Source organism: Ctenopharyngodon idella, chromosome 3 (assembly GCF_019924925.1).
Source record: "Ctenopharyngodon idella isolate HZGC_01 chromosome 3, HZGC01, whole genome shotgun sequence".
NCBI lineage: Eukaryota > Metazoa > Chordata > Actinopteri > Cypriniformes > Xenocyprididae > Ctenopharyngodon > Ctenopharyngodon idella.
In genome coordinates, this window is record NC_067222.1 from 15,385,342 (window position 1) to 15,399,749 (window position 14,408).

General features: G+C 37.1%; 1 protein-coding gene across 1 annotated transcript; it reads left to right on the forward strand.

Moving 5' to 3' along the window:
- Nucleotides 1-2,178: 2,178 nt before the first annotated feature.
- On the forward strand, nt 2,179-8,252 carry LOC127508058 (gastrula zinc finger protein XlCGF8.2DB-like). The gene is made up of 3 exons (XM_051885633.1): nt 2,179-3,338; nt 4,560-4,679; nt 7,240-8,252. Exon 1 carries the CDS (start codon nt 2,291-2,293, stop codon nt 3,278-3,280), a length of 990 nt encoding a protein of 329 aa, XP_051741593.1. The 5' UTR covers nt 2,179-2,290; the 3' UTR covers nt 3,281-3,338; nt 4,560-4,679; nt 7,240-8,252.
- Nucleotides 8,253-14,408: the final 6,156 nt, after the last annotated feature.

Here is a 14,408-nt window from a genome sequence, read left to right on the forward strand (position 1 = left end):
AACTGGAAATCCCAGCCTTTTTCAAGAATCACAACCTCACCTTAGATCCAGAACTGGAACTGAGGATTGAGAAAGGGGGATCCCAGCTAATCGACATTACTCCTATCGATACAGCCCTCCAAGCACTGTCCCGACTGCCCATCCTGACCGGCTCACCTATAGCCCAGGCTTGGACTGCTGCCGACACGGCCCTTTGCTTCTCCCTGGCAATCGGGTACGCACTGACACTGGGCCTGGCCTTCATCCTGTTCAAGAGGCTCAAAGGGATGCGAGAATCCATGGACAAGTGCCTGCCTGCCCTTCCGCGAGGTTTCAAGAGAAAACCAAGGAGAGGAGGTACCAAGACGGAGAATATGCCAAACCTCATCGAGATGGACCCCTGTTCCGAGGAACCAAAGGCTGAAAATGAGTAGGAACCATCTGCTGCTTGACCATCATGATCCATTTGCCATCCGACTCTTGCTACCGTCCAACGAGGTCCACACGGGAACTTCGTCGGCCGAAAGGGGGACTGTAGTGTCTGTTCAAAATTGGATCTGCCCGTCAAGTTAGAATCTTCAGAATGCTTTTAGCCTCCTGAACTGTGCATGTAAATCACGAATCGGCTCCGGCAAGTCCGGGACCAATTGCCCCATTGGCACCTTTGTTACCCCAGTAAAGAAAAACAGAACACATTCTCACCAGCCCCAGAGACTTCAAAGAGTCACCCTGGTGGGACTAAAGGTGATATGGTCACAGACACTGGCCACAACCCCAATACACACACACATACAGACACTCACAAACACGCATGGAGATTGTGAATGTACATTTATCCTCCAAATATGACTGTGCCAATATGTACCCGTCGCTGTATTTAAAGGTGCATGTATTTATCCCTAGTATATAAGCTTAGCTATGACTGTAGTTGTATTAGTTTTCTTCTAAACGATAAAACTCAAGTATAAACTGTATCTCACCTTTTATGTCTTTGCCATCTGACAAGTTTGGTCTCATTGTAAAGCTTTCGTTATGCTCTAATTGAAAATGTATGTCACATGACTGTAAAATGCATTCTTCTATTTTTAATGGTACTTTGAAGAAAATGTACTCAGATCGGACACTTCGCAAACCATGCAAATTAGGTCATAAATGGAGACAAAGAAAGAGTTTGCCCGCCAAAATCGCACCCTCATCATTGGCTGATGTATCCCAGGAGGCGTTCTGGCCTGTTGTCCTTAAAACACAACGACACGCATCTCTCATTGTCTCTCGATTGTCTCTCGCCATTTAACACACGTCTCTCCCGGACGTCTCGGCGACCGCGCTTCCATCACGCGCCCCCTCTCTTCGGGACGACCATCTTTTGGCAACAAGTTTCTTTGTCAAACCCTCTTCATCCGTCGCCCTAAGTCTTCACTCTTCATCGCCTAGGAGACGGACTCTTTTTCTTTCTTTTCCGGTTATCTTACTCTTAAGTTAAACCCTTGTTTGAAAATCCCGCCGAAGAAAACCTTCTCGGAAAAGGACCAATCGCTTCAGCCGCACGCACCGAAACTCCTGCAGAAACACGAAACGACCACAGCACCTGAACCTATGCAAGTATAGAACCATTCTTTCCAAAGCGTTTTAAGCTCGATGTGTAAGCTGAGTTTCCTTGCTGGCTCTCAAAGGTTTTAACTGTTAGTAAGTTGCCATTCCTTTGATCACCTCTGTTTTCTTGACTTTACTTTCGCTTTCTATATATGTGTATTGTTTGTGTATGTTTAGTAGTATAGCCTCTGTATCCGTAGTTTCATATATTAAATACATTATATTCATGCTCGATTGTTTTTTTTTTTGCTCATGCAACAAACCCAGGTCACTTTAACGTTTCGATCCAGTATCCTTGCTTTACGCATTGATGCTAGAATAGGAAGTCTTTCTCGTGGCCAGAGAAAAACCTTCCTTTTATAATCGGCTATGAGGAGCTAACGGTTTGCTGGACAAACTAATAGTTTCTCTAAATTATTATCAAACCAGAACTAATCATATATGTGATTGATTATAATTCGTTGTAATTAATTCACAATATATGTATAATTCCCTCTCGGGTCGGTATATGTATTATAATTAATCATAAAGCTTTATGATTTATTATATTCATATATTTCACCCATAAATTAATTAAATACCTGTACTGATTCGCTACAAACCTTTGAGTCGCTCAAAGACTAAAAAGACATTTTTAAAGAAAAGAAGAGCCAAGAAATCTGCAACCTGCACTCAGTGTGGAAAGAGTTTCACAGACAAACAATATCTTAAGATTCACATGAGAGTTCATACTGGAGAGAAGCCGTTCACATGTGATCAGTGCGGGAAGAGTTTCACAAGATCAGAACACCTTAAGTTACACATGAAGATCCACACTGGAGAGAAGCCACACGCATGTGATCAGTGTGGGAAGAGATTCTTATGCGAACGTCATTTTAAGCGTCACATGAGAGTTCATTCTGGAGAGAAGTCCTTCATGTGTGATCAGTGTGGGATGAGCTTCACACGAAAAATATACCTTAAAGAACACATGACGATCCACACTGGAGGGAAGCCGCACGCATGCGATCAGTGTGGGAATAGTTTCACGCGATCAGAACACCTTAAAGTACACATGAGAGTTCACACAGGAGAGAAGCCGTACGCATGCGATCATTGTGAAAAGAGATTCTCAAGCAAACATTATCTTGAGACTCACATGAGAATTCATACTGGAGAGAAGCCGTACGCATGTGATCAGTGCGGGAAGAGCTTCATACGAAAAACACTTGTTATTCAACACATGAAAATCCACACTGGAGAAAAGCCGTACATGTGTGAACAGTGTGAAAAGAGATTCTCATGCAAAGGTAATCTTGAGATTCACATGAGAGTTCACACCGGAGAGAAGCCGTTCACATGTGATCAATGTGGAAAAACATTTCTTGTGGCATCAAACCTGAAGACACACCTGAGAGTTCATACGAAGGAGAAGCCACATTCATGTTCTGTGTGTGGAAAGAGTTTTTCAGTGCTGTGTAATTTAAAAGTACATCAGAAAACACATACTGGTGTGAGAGCTCACATGTGCTTTGAGTGTGAGAAGACTTTTATTTCATTGAACAGTTTAAAAGTGCACCAGAGGATTCACACTGGAGAAAAACCTTACAAGTGTTCACACTGTGACAAGAGATTCAGTCAGTCAGGAACACTGAAAACACATGAGAGGATCCACAGCAGAGAGAAGCTGCACACGTGTGATCAGTGTGGAAAGAGTAAAGTCACCTGAAGATACACATGAAGATCCATGCAGTGGAGAAACCACATCACCACAGTCAGAAATCACAGTAAGTAGTTCATCTTTATGTGATTGAGATTTTGATGCTGTGGATCAATCTCATGATCACTGCACAGAAATGGTTTTCTTCAGAGCGAGATGTCAGCAGCCATTTCAGGGATAGTTTGCATAAAATTTTCTATAGTGACTTTCTACAGGAATTGGAGATGCATCGTCCATCTTTGTTTACAATCTACAGTTTCAGACCAATGCAAAAAAAATAAAAATAAATAACAGTGGCAGAGCGTCTGAATGAAAATGCAAATTCACTCTCTGACAGTAGGTGGCGCTCATGGAAAAGCAGAAAATCAGAACAGATGTCACTGCCATGTTTGTGACCATCAGAGCAAAGCAATGGAGGTCAATACAAAAACACATGAACAGAGATGCAGAAAAAAGTGTTCATCAATGGATTTGATCCGTATCATTATACAGATCTCAAGTTAGCACAGACCTGACAAAATCTAACGTTCAATCCAAAATCCATCTCTGTATATAGCGTGTACAGAGATTGATCTAAGATTAAATATAAACCTGATATAGATCAAATTGTAAGATTATTTTCTTAGCATCTCTTTTCATGTGTTTTTGTTTATCTGCCATTATTTAGCTATGGAAGCCTGTTTCTGCCACAGTAAATCAGTATGTCATAATAACCATAAGTTTTTTCATAATTGAGTTTTGCTATACTATTAAGAAAATAAATCTCATAACAATTAGATACTTTCACGTAATAATGAGGTATTTGCTTGCAACAATAGGATAGTTTCTTAATAATAAGATGAATTCTCCTTATAATGACTTAACATTTTCTTCTTCCCAATATGACATAATACACTCATATTTTGATTGTTTAATAAAACCTGAAGTGTCATTAATATCAAATATTGTGCAAATACTCCACTTTTGGCCACTACTGTACATGATTAATCTTTAATCTGTTTGGTTGTTGATTATTTTCATAATCTATTTCATCAAGTAGTTGTTGTAGCTCTAGTTAATTTAAGTTTGTTTTGATCATCAGAAATAATTTCAGAAAAGTTGTGTTGCTGAGGCTTCGACAAAACCTGATGATTGTTATCTAGCGTGATTTGAAGATCTTGATTTACATGATCAGTGTCATTCATTTTATTTATTTATTTATTTTACATGCGATTAGTCTTTGTACTTGGTGCAGGGTCTGAAATATTTATTATTCATCTCACATCATGTCTTGTTTGTTTTTATGCAGAACTACCAGAAAGCATCTGGAAGGAGAGGACAGAGAGATCCAGTGATCCAGAACCTGCAGAATGAAACTCAGGGTTCCCACGGGTCATGGAATTTCTGGAATTTCATGGAATTTTAAAAGGTCTATTCCAGTCATGGAATATCAGGGAATTTTGTTTGTCACTTTAAATTTGAGTTTCCTTATCAAAATGTAATTTTTCTACCATTTTTTTTATTGTGTTGTTTCAAGCGTTTTACATATTAGGCTATTTTTCAGTGGCATTTTATTCCCTTCCCTTCCTTGAAGGTCAAAATTACAGTTTCAGTGCAGCTTCAAAGGGCTTTAAACGATACCAGAAGAGGAATAAGGGTCTTATCTAGTGAAAAATATCATGCAAAATGATATTCAAAGCTCAAACCATTTTAGTATTATGCAAAGCTCAAACAAGTGTATTTCATGACAAAGATTGCTGAGTATGTATTTTGAATAATGTTTTATGGTTTAATTTTGTTTAGTTTAATTCTGTTGGTTTTCGTGTTTAGCTGCGAACAGAGTCCGCCAACACACTGTTATCATTGGCAGTGATTTATGATTGATTTTGTCGTCTTGTAGCTTTGTCACATCTGGTTAGTACGGAGCCCGGCACGTCACCTATAGGAGAAAAAAAAAACAAAAAACAATCCGTTCCCTCAGTTTATAAACCGTGCTGACGAATTCTTAAACTGTTCCCTCGGTTTAACAAACCGTGCCCAAGGATTAATAAACCGTACCCACGAATTTCCAATCCGTGCGCTCAGATTTTGCAAATCGTACCCTCGGTTTTTAAATCCGTTCCCACAAATTCATAATCCGTGCGCACGCTTTCGCAAATCCGTTCCCACGGGTTTGTAAAAACTGTACTCACGGATTTGTGGCCCCGCCTCCAATCTTTGCCGGCATTCAACCAGCCACCTATTTAGGTGCGGGATGCATATTGTAAATAAATAAACTATTTTACAAAATGGAGAATTTCCTGAACTTCCATTCAGAATTCATTTGAGAATTTCCATTATTTTTATCTTGTAAAGTCCATTTTGGGCAAAAAGCTTATAATAAAATCACCAAAACAAGCCTTCATGTTAAGAATGAATAGCCTACACAAACATTTCTAAAACTGTAAAAAGTGTTTTTTTTTATTTTTATAAGGCATTCATTAATCATTTTATGATAAACATACTGTCTTAAGTGCACTCATTTATAGTCATCAATTAAAAATAATTGATAAAAAATACATTTAAAAAATAAATACAAAATAGTAATAATAGTTGTTGTTATTATTTTTATTAGTCTAGGCCTATTGTTGCGTTTAGGCTACATGCATTTAGAAGAAGAAAAGAGGAACAAAGAAATTAAAAGTCAGTCATAATACACAATGCCAGGTTTATTAGGCAATAATAATAAAGTGCTAAGATTATCACAAATAAACAAGATTTTGACTTCTTATTAAATCGTTGTATTCCGCTTCCTGTTGATAGAGAATCACTGCAGTTACTATAATTTGATGAATAATACACAATAAAACAATAAGATTCGTTAACACGTACCTGGCCCAGGTGAAAAAAAAATACTATAGTATTATAGTATAGTGTTTTTGAACCATAAAATACTTAAATTAATTTATTGTGGTAATTCTATAGTTGCTGTGATAATATAACAATAGTCATATAAACAAATTAATTTACCCAATATTGTACTACTACGTTTTCTACAACTTTAGGGTAGCTATATTATACTACAATATACACTACAGTTTACTGTAGTAAAAACTAAAGTATACTACAGTATTTATAACAGTTTATCAGTTCAATAGTTAATACTAACTACAATATGCTGTAGCATTCATTAATGAAGTGTTGTAAATACTATATTATACAGTATACTACAATTTACTATAGTATGGTTCAAAAACACTATAGTATTTACTATAGTATTTTTTCACCTGGGGGAGTTTGCTGTTCTTCTTCTAAAATAAACAGAAGAAGATTTGCGAAAGCGTGCGCACGGATTATGAATTTGTGGGAACGGATTTAAAAACCGAGGGTACGGTTTGCAAAATCTGAGCGCACGGGTTTGAATTTCGTGGGTACGGTTTATTAATCCTTGGGCACGGTTTGTTAAACCGAGGGAACGGATTGCAAAACCGTCGGCACGGATTGTTTTTTTTTTCTCCTATAGGTGACGTGCCGGGCTCCATAGTTTAGGACACGGTAAAAAAAAATAAAAAAAAATAAAAAGCACACTGTAAGCCTTCTTTTCACTGCACAGGACATTAGGATACGATTGTTGCATTTCACCCCCTAGTGGCAGTCGCACAGAATTTTCAAATTGGTCGTGTGTAGCACGGTCAGCAAAAACTAAATGTGAAGAAATTAAAAGACTGAATGGTGAACTTGATGACAAACAGAAAATCCTCTAGAGCGTTTAACCCCTGAAACCATAAACAGAATAATATCAATGTGCATTTAATGGGTAAAAGCACAAAAAAAGTAGTGTATTTAACTTAGTTTTGTACTAAAAACGTCTGTGCACAAGTAAATAAAGCTTGCAAATGGATGGATTTAAAATACTGTCTGTGGCTGATTTTTGTCTTCTCAGTGCTCAGCATAACAGCGGCCTTTTCATTATAGGTCATGGAAATTTAATGATTTAATGTTTCTTTTAGACCTGATGGACATGAACAAGAAAAGAAAAACAGAAGCTAAAAAATTTGTCAAAAAAACATTTCACATGTAAATCAAGGCCGAAGATTCACACGAGGATCCACCGCGGAGAGAAACCTTACACCTGTGATCAATGTGGGAAGAGTTTCTCCGTTCTGAAATCACATCTGTCTTCTCATTCTGAAGAAGAGACCAGAAAACTCACACTAGAGAAAAACCTTTCAATCGTTCAGGGAGATGAAGAAGAGACCAGAACACTTTTAACAGAGACATGAATCTGAATGAATCCCTGAACATGAATCACTTTTACTTACTTTTTGTGCTTTAAGAAATGATTGATTAAACTTGATTAATAATTGATTAAACTCATTACTCATTTTATCAACAGCTTATTGCTATTGTCCAATTTTATTTTCTGCTGATTCTTATTGCATCAGGAATAATTTTATAATTATATTGTTTATTAAATAAAATAATGTTCCCAGAATGTTGGAGGAAGGTGTTTGAATAGCCTAAATATAACGTTCCCTAATAGTTATTTTTAAATTTTATTTTTGCAACCATAAAATAATGTTCCCAGAACATTGCAGGGTAGTTATTTTTAAATAACATGAACATAGCTCATACAGGATGTTTCCTTATGGTTATTTTTAGGTTATTGTTTTTATAACCATGTAAACTAACCTTTCAATTAAAACGTTGTAGATGTTTTTGTATGATGACCTATACAGAGCTCTGAAATTAGTTTATGCAGCATTTAATAAAATGTAGCAATTAGATAAAAAAAAAAAAAAAAAAAAAAAAAAAAAGCACATTGTAATGTTAATGTGAAACTCACAGAAATGGTAAATTCTTGGGTTTGTTTCTATCTTCATGAACTGTGCTTCATGTGCCCTCGCTTTCTCTTGTCTTAAACAGAAAGCCGCCAACTCACGGAATTTAAAAATTCACATTTTGTTTTACTGGCTGACTAACATTTGTTTAATAAATAATAGTTCAACCCACACATGACTGACAAACGAATGAAATTACTGTCTGTCAACATTATTAACAGTTTCACCCTTGATATCCAGTATCATATATACATGTCAAAGAGTTTGTTCTAGTCAGTTTGATGTTCATTCAGTTTGATGATCTTCATGAAGTCAGAACAATGACTATGAACTTTAAACAACACACAATCTTTACTAAATAAACTGAAATGATTACTCATTTCACCACAGCTTTACACAACCAGCAGAAAGAGAGCAGCTGGAATAAAGATAAGCGACCTGTAACAGATTCACTGTTGCTGTCCATTGGTCACACCTTAATTTAGCAATTTCTAGTATTGCATTGGTATTGCGTCCTTCTCATGAGCATTTAATAATTTTTGACTTTTTTTAAGTGTGAGTTGAATCTCTTTTTATGGCCCATTTTAACTGTAAAATTAAACCTACTTAATAATTATGCACACCTGAAAATAAGGCATTTTTATTTTGTTTTACTTATAAATGATTAAATACAAAATTAATAGTAGTTATTAAGATTAATGTGGTTTGGAATTGGTAAAATGTGCTTGTAAAAATATCAACTTGCATAATTATTGTGCATGCACTGTAATACAGAGGAACAAATGATAAAGGTCGGGTTGCTGAATATATACGATCCCTTTCTTCAAAATCACTTATTGTAAATTATATGATTATAGATTATAACCTAGATGTGCTGTGTTTGGCAGAAACCTGGCTAAAACCAGACTTACATTACTTTAAATGAGTCTAAACCCCAAGATCACGAGCCTCATCTGAAAGGCAAAGGGGGAGGCGTTGCTGTAATTTATAGTAATATCTTCAGTATTACTCAAAAGTCTAGTTTCAAATATAATTCTTTTGAATTGATGGTGCTTTATGTCAGTGGTTCCCAACCACATTCCCAGAGACCCCCCAGTACTGCACATTTTGCATGTTTCCTCAATTAAACACACCTGATTCAGGTCATCAGCTCATTATAGCGACTTCAAGACCTGAAATGGGTGTGTCAGACAAAGGAGACTTGCAAAATGTGCACTGTTGAGGGGCCTCCAGGAACGTGGTTGGGAACCACTGCTTTATGTAACACTATCTAGTGTAAGTGATAAGTCCCATTTGACATTTGTGCTTGCTACTGTAGACAGGCCATCAGGACACCATACAGACTTTATCAAAGAATTTGCTGATTTTCTATCGGAGTTAGTACTGGCTGCAGATAAAGTTGTAATTGTTGGTGATTTTAATATCCATGTAGATAATGAAAAACATTCACTGGGATTTGCATTTTCAGACATTCTAAACTCTATTGGAGTTAGACAACACGTGTCAGGACCCACTCATTGTCATAATCATACTTTAGATCTAATATTGTCACATGGAATCGATATTGATGCCAAATTCTACAGCAGATCGATGACATCTCAGATAATTATCTAGTCTCGTGTATACTACATTTAGCCAAGGCTGCAAATCTGAGTCCCTCTTACAAATATAGTAGAACTATCACTGCTACCATTATAGATTGCTTTATAAATAATCTTCCTGATCAGTTTCATCTCCTCAGCATACCAGATAGCTTAGAAGAACTTGATGTTGCAACAGAAACTATTGACTCTCTCTTTTTCAGCACTTAAGACACAGTTGCTCCTTTGCACTTAAAGAAAATAAAAGCAAATAGTCCAACGCTGTGGCACAATGAGCAAGTCCAAATGCAGACCAGTGGTCCATTATCCTCTAACACCTTCTCTGGAGTGTCAGCTATTCCACTGTATGCTGCAGCTGACTGACAAAATCTTTCAGTGTACTCACTTACAGTTTCATCCTTCTTCTGTACACAACTAGTGATCTTTGACCAGTCCACCTTTGGTCCAACAAGGTTCTGTAACACTCTCAGAACTCCTTCTCTCAGTTCACCTTTGCTGGAATGCTGAAACTCAGAATTATTTACAGCACTTTCAAAATCACTGAATTCTGACTCTTTCAGGATTTGTGACATTAGCTGGGTGACTTCAGCTAGGGACATATCATAGAGCTTCATTTTCCTGGACAACTCTGTCCTAAACTCAGAAAAATTTCTCTGCACTGATGGCAAACTCTCAGCAAGTCTTTCTATGTCTTCAGGACCTAGAGTAGTACTGACTGCTTGTAACTGCAGTATGGGGGTTACAGATGTAACGGTGTCAACCCCTTTTACCCTACTCTGAGCCTTTTGTCTCGCTCCACACACTTCAACTGCATTTACATTTTTATCCATGAATCCAGTATTGCTATTGCCCTCTAGTCTACAGAAAGACTGTAAGTCAGGATAGCTTTCATCTGACTGTTGGTCTTTTGAGTCACATTTGGTTGAGGCTTTGTTAAGGCCCAACTTCTGCGTGAGACGAGACACTCGAGCGTGCAACTGTTTGTTCTGCTTTTCTAACTTAGCAATACGTTGGATTTGTTCTTGTGCAATTGTTACCGGCCTCAGACCTAGGGGATATCTGTGCCGGCAGCAAATGATACACAGGCAGTGTGCACTGTGGATCGGTGAATAAACTCTGTTAAAAACACGAGAGAACAGAAGTTACGTCTTTCCACAGCGGCAGTCAGTTTATTACTGCAATAATTTCTCTTTAAATCCTTTAACTTCTGAAAAAGATTCAACGTTTCAAAACTACAACACTCTCAAAGTGCATTTGGTGGAATACAATTAAACAAACAACAAATCCATTAAAACACTAGATAAGTGTATGCAAAATATACCTTTGTACATGATATTGTATATATTTATATATGAAAACATACATATAAGTTTATATGCCGGTATGCATTATATGCATTTAGAATCTTACATAGATTTATGATAATAATCAGATACTTTACAATGACAGTACCAAAGAGTGTCAAAAATGCACAACAAAACATTAATCAAGATACCAAAAGGTCTTCAAGACCAGATTTCAGAATAAAATACTTTAGATTTCATTACACTTGATATATTAGTTTGATAGAATTCATCTCTTATTCTTCTTAACTCATGCACATGCACACAACTGAAAAAATACACGTGCTGAACACTCAAAATGGCGATAGAAACGAGAATACAACATACACTCAGAAACGTAATTCTAAAACGCTTCCAAAACACTTTTTTTAGATTAGATACACTTCCAAACTTACTCAAACTCTTTGTATCACCCCTGTCGATTCACACAAGTACAATGAAATTAACCTTTTAGTGAAATATATTCATACCTGTTAAAAACACGAGAGAACAGAAGTTACATCTTTCCACAGCGGCAGTCAGTTTATTACTAAGCGCGCCGAACAGGGGGAAGTCAATCTCTCGCGTCTTTCATATGTGCGCAATGCGCCATCTAGTGGTATGGCGGCGTAGTGCCACAAAGATGTTTTACCTTAACACAAAAGTTCTCATTTTGGAAAGAAAAAAAAAAAAAAAGAAAACATGAGGAAATGTATACACATATTAATATAAATTACATTTTCTCAACCCATTACACAATGGATAGAGTAAATTCTCTGTGGCAGCAGATAATGCCCTTCATATTTTTCTTCCAAATACAAGCACCAAGTACCTTTTTGCATTCTTCAATAGACCAAACTTTTTCTGGATGAATCCCAAATTTCTTTGTCAAATCCAGTCTGACTGACTCAGTCACTATTGAGTCCATGTGCTTTCCTAACAATGATTTGAACTCACTATCTGTCCATAAAGAGGTAGCTGGTCTACCTTTCTCAGTTGTTGGAATTAGTCTAGCGTTCTACTAATACACTTCAACACTTCCCTGACAGAGCAGAGGTTAATCTAGTTAATACACATCGTAATGTATTCAACCTTCTCTGGTGAGCAGAGTAGAACCAACTTGCTTACACACTGTAACAGTTGTAACCTTCCCTGAATTAACAGAGGATGAACCTTCTTCTCTAGCAAAGTAGAGGATGACTATTCTGTTAACACACCACCTTCCCTGATTAAACAGAGGATAAACAACCTTCCCTTATAAAGCAGAGGATAAAACTTCCCTAACTTTACAGAGGATAAACCAATATTAGCACGTGATGCCAATCTTCCCTGCCTGAACAGAGGATACCAATATTAGCACGTAATGCTAATCTTCCCTGCCTGAACAGAGGATAAACTTAATCTCTAAAAGAACATTTTTAGAGGATAACTTAGTTAACCAAACCCTACAGCTGTCTGTTAACTCTTCTCTGACAGCGCAGAGGATAACAACTTTGTACTGGTCTTAATGGTTCTTTTGGATAGAGTATCACTCACCAACCTTTGGGTGTACAGGAAAATTCAAATTCAGCTTGGATCTTCTTTTGGATCAGATCTTTGTTGTGCTTGAAGTTTCAATCAGGATTGAGGTGAGAAGCTCTATCCGGGTCACGGCACCAAAACTGTAGGAAACTTTTTCCTCGTCAAAGCAGAGACCAGGAGACGTTGGGATATCTTTCAAGCAGAAGTTACTCTTTATTGAGAAACGCGCTGTGCGTCGCTGTAGTCATCCAAGTCTAACTAAGGCAGTGTACATTGTAGTTTATATACATTCAAGGGGGAGGGATACATAGAGTAGAGGTGGAGACAATCTAAACAAAGCATGCAAATGCAGTGCAGGAATCAGCCCATTCCCTACATTTCCCAGCCATGATCTAATCAGCATAACGGTATCATTCAAATGCATAGGTGCTAATCCACTCAGTCTGACAGTATCGCCCATACCTTTACATTATCATAGAGACAAAGGCACCGCTGTATCTTGAGCTTGTCTTGCCAAATGGTCAGGAAGTGCATGAAGACAAAAGGTTAATGTTACAGACACCTGGGCTGCTTGCCTTGATCTCCTTAAATTGTCATTATCTTTACCTCAAAATGTTAAATACAATATACTTCACCTTAATATTTCATGTGAGGTTATGTCAGGATGTAGGATCAGCAGATCTTCTTAAATTTGTAATCCTACAAGACTCAGACATTACGTTGACCTTAGTGGAATTGCATTGGAATGGTTCAAATCATACTTTTCTGACCGTTATCAGTTTGTAGTAGTAAATGAAAAGACATAAATGTCATATCAATCCAGTATGTCCAGTATGGAGTACCGCAAGGCTCAATTCTTGGACCGCTGCTTTTCACCCTGTATATGCCACCCTTGAGAAAAATTATTAGGAAGCATGACATTAGCTTTGTCACAGAACTGCAAGAGAGGACTAGGGATGCACCGATCTGCCTTTTTTGCTTCTGATACCGATTCCTATACCTATATTCATGTAATAATAAAAAACTGTATGCCTCGCTGTGTGGAAGAAACTGGGATCATTCTTTTGTGCAAGGTATCAGGATTGACTTAAACACTTTCCTAACTTTGTAAAACAAAATAGCAAACAGACACAAATGTAGTGAATTATTTATTAAATAATTGTGCATCAGTGCAACAACTGTAAATAAACCAATAGCTTTACTAACTTGGTAGACATTCAAAATAAACAGGAGTCCAGCTGACTCCTTCATCCATGACTCATGGCTTGTTTTTCATGAAATACATGACATACATGACATAAACTAAATATATTTATTTATAAATATAGGCTACTATAAAATTGAAAGACATTTCTTTTAAATGTATGGCAGATTTTTTTTTTTTAATGAGGCAGCAACATATGATAGATAGAACAGAACAAAAAATTCTATTAACAATTTTTCATTGCACAGAAGTATTATAATATGAACGGCTCGCATACAGAGCGGCACAAAGCGCTTATGCGCATCCCGTGTTCAGAATGAGCATCATGGAGTCACAGCGTGCAGCAGCAGCGCTCCACATTGAAAAGTTCAAAGTACAAAGTGAAGATTATCGATGCGTATTGTATTACCAGCATCTTTGTCTACAGATGAAGTTTTATAATAGGAACACTGAATCATCTTGGAGGGAGTTTCATTGTGTTGACTGTCGTAACCGAACGCGACACGCAGTTTGAATGCTGAATGGAGAATGACTGACAGCTGCAGCAGAGGGAGGCATTTACGAGAACTTTAATTTAAAGACTTAAATATTTATCTGTACCTCAAATGAAACTATGGAATGGCTTCAGAACACTTGGAATATAGTGCACGAAAACTTTATGGCGCTTTTTAATGTTTTTGTGCCTTTTGT